This window comes from Eucalyptus grandis, chromosome 9, assembly GCF_016545825.1.
Source record: "Eucalyptus grandis isolate ANBG69807.140 chromosome 9, ASM1654582v1, whole genome shotgun sequence".
Taxonomy (NCBI): Eukaryota; Viridiplantae; Streptophyta; class Magnoliopsida; order Myrtales; family Myrtaceae; genus Eucalyptus; species Eucalyptus grandis.
The window spans coordinates 9,140,764-9,147,452 of NC_052620.1; the positions used below are offsets into that span (position 1 = coordinate 9,140,764).

Below are 6,689 nucleotides of genomic sequence, written 5' to 3' on the forward strand. Positions count from 1 at the left end.
TGGTCATCATAAACAATAAATTCCATGGTACATTTGCCATGCCGAACAATATTACGGTGTTTCATTGTAATGTGTAAAAAATGTCGTGACACGTCATAAAATTAGTTTATATATATCTGTATAGTAACACTCAGAAGTTTTACACCTACTTACCGTTTTCCTTTCATAATTTTCTCGTTTTCAATTGGAATGAAGCACCCAGTGGCCACCCTTCCAACATGGAAGGAGGAGGTGGGGGGTCCAAATCCTCACCTTTTCAGTGGGGGTTAGGGTGGCGATGATTTAGTCTTAGAAGTGGGTTTCGACTCCTACGCCCTACAAGGAGGCATGGCAAAAGTCTGAGAGTGAGAATTAGAGTAGGAATAGTATAGGATCAACAAAAAATAAAATAAAATTGGAATGAAGCATTCTGCATCCAAAGGAAAAAAAAAAATACTTATGAGAATATGCCCAAAATGACACTTATTTTCTCACCAAAAGTTGATTGGGACGACACATGTTTGTCACTTTTTTTGACAAGGAAGAAAGGCATACCTCTTCCTTTTACTTCCAATTAAGAAGAACAGGAGTTGTGTGTGCATTTCTAATCAACGTTAATCTAGAGATATTTGTTTCCACCGGTTTAACTTCATACATAGGAAAATTTTGACCATTATTGATAGTGCTCGTGAAGAGGAAACGAGTATAATTGTGTATTATACAAGATAGAATTTAAATTTTTTCTTCTTTCGACAAATTGTTAAAATCCAATTAGATATAAATTGCACGTACTTGATACAAGTGATAGATCTATTCAGGGATCATTTAGAAATAATTATATGAGCGCTTCCAAAGAACGTGGTTCCTTAATTTCAAAGTACTCATTATACCTAATTAATCAGACTCAATTTTGCAAAAGACTTAAGGTAATGATATATTGGGTCATCTACCAACAAACAATATAATTTCGATATGATAACGTGGAACTTTGCAAATAGAAAATTTCTGAAACCAATGCTAACTATTCTAACACTTTCAACTTTGGCATGATGTCTTTAGGCTTTTTGGCCAAAAAGAAGCTGCGTCGAAAGTGAGAGCTTGGGGAAACGGAGCGGAAACAGCAATCGTTGTTTTCAAGAAGTGTGGGGATCAACATTCGCAGCAATACCACCGGCTGCGATGGCTCTGTTGGATAAGGCCCTGCTGATCCTCAGCCTAAAGGTGAAGGGTTCAAAACCCAGGGGAGGCGCTATGTATATTAAGTGTGACTCCATGGGTGGTGGGTCCTCCTGCTTACGTGTCACCTGGGGTTTACGGTACGGCTGTCGGCTGCAAGCCGGTTCCTTCAGCACCAAAAAAAAAAAAAAACATTTGCAGCAATCTCCTTGACGAACAAAATAATTTGGAATTCTTTTACATGTATCTTTGCCTGTTGGGACAAAATATCCTCAAATAAATGACATCGAAGTTCGGGTCAGATTATTTGAGACTCCTGAATAATCTCTACTTATTAATAAATAACAATCTCAATGGGATTCGTGACTTTTGTTCCTAAATTTAATCTTGGCATTTCTTTTCTTCCAATGATCAAGATATTCCATGAAAAATTCAATCACGACATTTCGATAGTTCCCTTTGGAAAAGTCCTCGGCGTTGAAAGTATTTTACTAATGTACCGTCGAATGTAATGTTGTGTTTGCTATGGTGGAGTGGAAGGGAATCGTGGAATGGCATGGCACGACTATTTCAGTATTTTTGTTTGGAAAAATGTTGAAAAAAAATGGAATAAAGATTGTTGTACTTTTTTTATTTTTTGGGTCGGTGGATTCTTTGTTTGGTTGGTAGGAAATAATGCTATGGGAATGGCATTGAATGATGATATTTTAATAATTTTTACTATGTATTCACATCAATAGTACTAGCAAATGTGCACAAGTTTTGTGTATGAAAAAGAAAAAAAAAACAGTTGAATCATTTCAAAAAGGGGCCAAAATGATTGTTCTTTTCTCGCCAAATGTCCATGGGGTTGATTCTTTGTCATGGCCCGATCCTCGAACGCGTGCCCGACCCTCACCTGATCGATTAATAGCATGTCCCAAGACGCATCGCCGACCCTTTCATTTTAATACGCAAGCAGAAGCATATAATAAAATCCCCAAACAATAAAACAATGTGATAGAAAAGTAGGGCCATATTACTACAATCAAACTTTTATACACAGCAAACCATATAGTATATATTACAATACTATTTCCAAAAGTCTGATCTATCATATATCAGTCTACAACTTAAGGTTTGCGAAATAGGATGGGGTCTCAATCCTCATCCAGGTCATACTTTAGATCCTCCTCTGGATCGTCCTCCTCTTCTTCAGAGTCTTCATCTGATTCATCTTCTTCAGGGTCCTCCTCCTCAGACTCTCCTTCTACAGGTTCCTCTTCTGCGAGTTTCTCCTCTGGCCAATCCCACTCCTGATCCTCCTCCGGTCTTTCCTCTTGCCCAACTATCTCTCGTTTTTCTTTACTATAGTTAGTACCCTCGGCTGAGTATACTAGTGACTTAGGATCGCTCTCAAGCTTAGGATCCTTGGCATCCACTACCGACCCATCCTTAGGGTCTGCCGTCCCCAGCCCGAATGCTGTCTCCAGAACATACAGAGGCACATCACCTTCCGGGATGGGACATTCTCTTCGTCCATCATGATAGTGATGATACCATGATCGATACTTGTGGGGTATCAGGTTGTCTCTACTCACATCAACCCAGATCTTTGACTCTATCAACACATACTATAGCCATTCTAGATCATGATGTATCAGGAAGTGGTATGCTACCTTGGTAATCTCTTCGGGGATGCCAAAATGCATAGGAGGACGAGGAAGTGGAGGTGCTGCCAACTAGGGGACTGAGATGGTTATACAATAACCAATGTGACAATGTCTCAGCGAGTTCTACCCTCCTAAGACTCGATTAGTAAACCAATACATTATGGGCTGCCTATGCACACACGAGTTAGAGGACATACCTTAGTCTCATATTTCACCTGCATATCAGTACAATTCATAATATGCACCTAATTATTCAATACAGATTGAACTATCGATCAATCGACCTAGTCGATTACATGTCAATTGGACCATCTCTTGGTCATTCTCATTCATACTATACAATTTCTAAGATAGTATATCTAGTCACCGAGCCACATGCATTCTCTAAGGCGCCATATTCGTCAAGGCAATGTACTTAGTTACTGAGCCACGTGCATTCTCACACCAAGGCGACATGCTAATCACCGAGTCCCGTGCATTCTTTAAGGTGACTTATTCACCAAGGCGATGTACCAAATCACTGAGCTACGTGGATTCTCTAAAGCGCCATATTTGCCAAAGTGACGTACTAATCGCTGAGCCACGTGCATTTTTTAAGTGATGTATATAATCAACGATTCACGTGCATTCTCTAAGACGACCTATTCACCAAAGCGACCTATCCGGTCACCGAGCCACGTCATATATTATTCTTTCTTGTCTTTTGTCATACCTGATAAAATATCGTGTGTGGGTACACGGTCGGCCTTAACCAAAATATGATAATTTCATTTTCTATAATTCCCACCATTTTCTATAGTCCACAAACATTTTTAGCATTGTCAATCAATACCCGGTTATTTTTCAATTGATTTTCCAAATTTATTTAATTTAAGAAATAAATCATAAATTCACAAATAAATCATTTCAGCACAAAATAAAGCTCAATTAAATAAACGGACTGCACCACGATAATCAACATAAAATTCCAGTCACCGGCCATCCCGGTTGAATTTCCGGAAAATAACTAATTAATTAATTAATTTCGAAAATCAATTATTAAATACTAATAAATCCAATTTAGGCCCATAATGCCTAATTGGAGGCTGAGATGGACCGGGGAAAATCCCGAGATCCATTCAATAATTAATATAAAGTGTCTACTCGCTAATGGCTATATCTAACCATCTAACATGCATTATTAAGTCACTAATTTAATTAATTTAAACTAATCTAACCCCCTAATCATGCTTAATTAACACTAATGAACCTTTAAGCATCATTAGAAAAATAAGCGAGGTTTAGTGAGTTAAACTCACCTGTTTAACAATCCGCTCGGATTGAAATGTTAGGAACGTTGCGGGGGACGTTTTTCTCCAAAACGGGCCTAGGGTCCGAGGCCCGTAAGCACCTCAAAACAGGCTTGCAAAGTGGCTGGAAACCCACACAAAACCTGATCTGTTCTTGGCTGAAAACAAAAGCAATCAACTCAGTTTCAAGCGGGGATTGACTGGGAAAGAGGAAATAAGCCAAACCAGGCTTTAACGAAGGTTTACCGACGAAGAAATGGCAAAGGACAGCCCTGGCTAAACCATACAAGTTTTGAACTAGCTGCTGTGATGGATGGCAGGCAAGGAGAGAGACAGTATCAGGCGGTGGTGTGTGCGAGCAAGGCAGTGTGGCTCCGGCGGAAGAATGGTGACGGCGTGGGCGGTCTTGGCGTGCGATGGCTGCAGCTTCTCCTACCAGTCCTCTTGCTGGCTGTAGGTGTGCAAGATGGAGGGGAAGGGGATGGTGTTGCCGGCCAAAGGGAGAGAGGCAGAGAAAATAGAGATGAGGGGGGACCAAGGGGTCCTACCAAGCTTAATTTTCACAATTTTGTCCCCCTCGAGCTTGTCCAACAAGCCAAGGTTCTATGGCTGTCATTGAGCCACCAAAAAACTCTCCACAACTTCGAACATGTCATGTAGGATACCTAGCATCCACGTTAGCGATTTCCAGAATGGACTCAATTAGCAAAAGATAAAAATGTTCGTAATTCAACTGGCACTATTAAAATGCTTATGACTAGATTGGCAAATGAGCAATAGCTTTAAATATTATTTTGATAATTTTCCCATCTTTTGAGTGCACATTGTATGTGTTTGTAGATGACCTTCTCTCTTGTGTGTGCTTATATCCCACCTTTTACATGCGCAAATCATGCAACTGTGCAAGAGTAAGTATATTAGGAGTGTCATTACTTTTGTATGATGATCACTTAAGTGTCATAACCTTTTTTCGCTCACTTGAGTGTTACAAATTTAAAAAATTAATCACTTAAGTGTCATCGGTGAATTGCCTTACCAGAATATCTAACATAGACGCCAGTCATCCTATATAGCATCATCAGCTCTAACATGGACAATTAATAAAAATAAAAAATAAAATCCACGCTGAAATGGAAATATAATAAAAAACCTCATGTAGGACAATTTGTCAGGAATGGCACTTCAAATGATTAATTTCACTCTAATGCGGTACTTAAGTGAGCTAAAAAGATTATAATACTTAAGTGAGCTCTATATAAAAGTTATGATACTTTTGCTATCTTTATCCCGACATTATTACTTATAAATGAAAAGGTTGGGATGTAATTTAGACGTGTAAAATACTTTAATGCGTGAGCGATTATAAGTCTGACTAATTATAGTAGATTATTTGTTGTTGGCTCTCTCCTTGAAATAGATACCAATGTTCAAATCGAATCATGTAAAATTCTTGTGTCTTTTTATTGTTCCTCGTTTTCTCTTTTTCAAAGTGTGGGAATTGAAAGGGAGCTATTTGATGTTGTTATTTTTTCAACTTTCTCTAGAAGTTATTCATGGAGATGATATGGTATATGCATGTCTTTTTTGATGTGTGGCAGTCGAAAGGGCTAAAGAAGCTATTAGTTACTTTTTTCAACTTTCTTGAGAGGTCGTTACATAGATTCAGCTTATGTAGACCAACACTATCATAACTATTGAACGTGTAAGCGCCCATGGCTCTTTTGATATTTGTTTGTATAAACCGATTTTATAAAATATTGCAGATACTAAAATAGATTTGGCTTACATTTTTTTAATTAAAAAAAAATTACTTTGTACTGGTTTGTTGCTTTTCATGATATTAACCCAAGTTTATAAGGTAGATGATGGAATTGTGAGGATGGTTTACGTGGAAAGATCGAACAATCGCTACGACTTGGCCCATGATCAATTTCATAGAGATATATAACGTCATCTTTGACTATATATTGCTCTATAATGTAATGATACCACTTCATAGTGACGCGTGGTGCACTTCGCATTGACTACTAATTCTCCTAAAGCTGGAAGTTCGACCAGTCAATGAACGAAAATTGTTCGGATATAGGGTATATGCGCTTTCTCCTTAATTTACAAGAATTTGAAACTCATACGATTTTTATATGGTACACGGCTTATGTCCTACTTTTTCTTTCTGTTATACATCATCTTCGTTACAGTTTACCGGAAATTTTAAATTTGAAAAATCAACCGATCTAGATCATTATACTTTTCGTTTCTGCAATACAACAAAAAGAGCTTTGTCGATGTCTTCACTGTTGCCGCATGTACTTCATTTTTTCTTTATTTCACATTCCAATTTTCCTCGTCTTTTGCATTTGTCATTCTCGGTACTTCTATTTGCGCGTAATCAATTGTTTGAAAATACCTCACTCAACAATTGGTTCACGCCATGGAAAATTATAAGACAAGGGACAGCAGATTGGCAACAAGTCCTTTTTATGTTCGACTTGAATCGTCGATTCATTCTAGAGAGCTTAACCCACCCACTAATGATTACCTAACTCGTTTTTCTCTTACCGTGTCAAGCGAGCGATGTACACCATTGGATTAT

General features: G+C 38.2%; 1 protein-coding gene across 1 annotated transcript; it reads right to left on the reverse strand.

Annotated features, from left to right (window-relative positions):
* Positions 1-2,294: 2,294 nt before the first annotated feature.
* On the reverse strand, positions 2,295-3,028 carry LOC104420234 (glutamic acid-rich protein-like). Its single transcript, XM_010032111.1, has 3 exons — positions 3,005-3,028; positions 2,814-2,884; positions 2,295-2,727 (listed from the first exon to the last, which is right to left on the reverse strand). The coding sequence occupies exons 1-3, from the start codon at positions 3,026-3,028 to the stop codon at positions 2,295-2,297; spliced, it is 528 nt and encodes a 175-aa protein (XP_010030413.1).
* Positions 3,029-6,689: the final 3,661 nt, after the last annotated feature.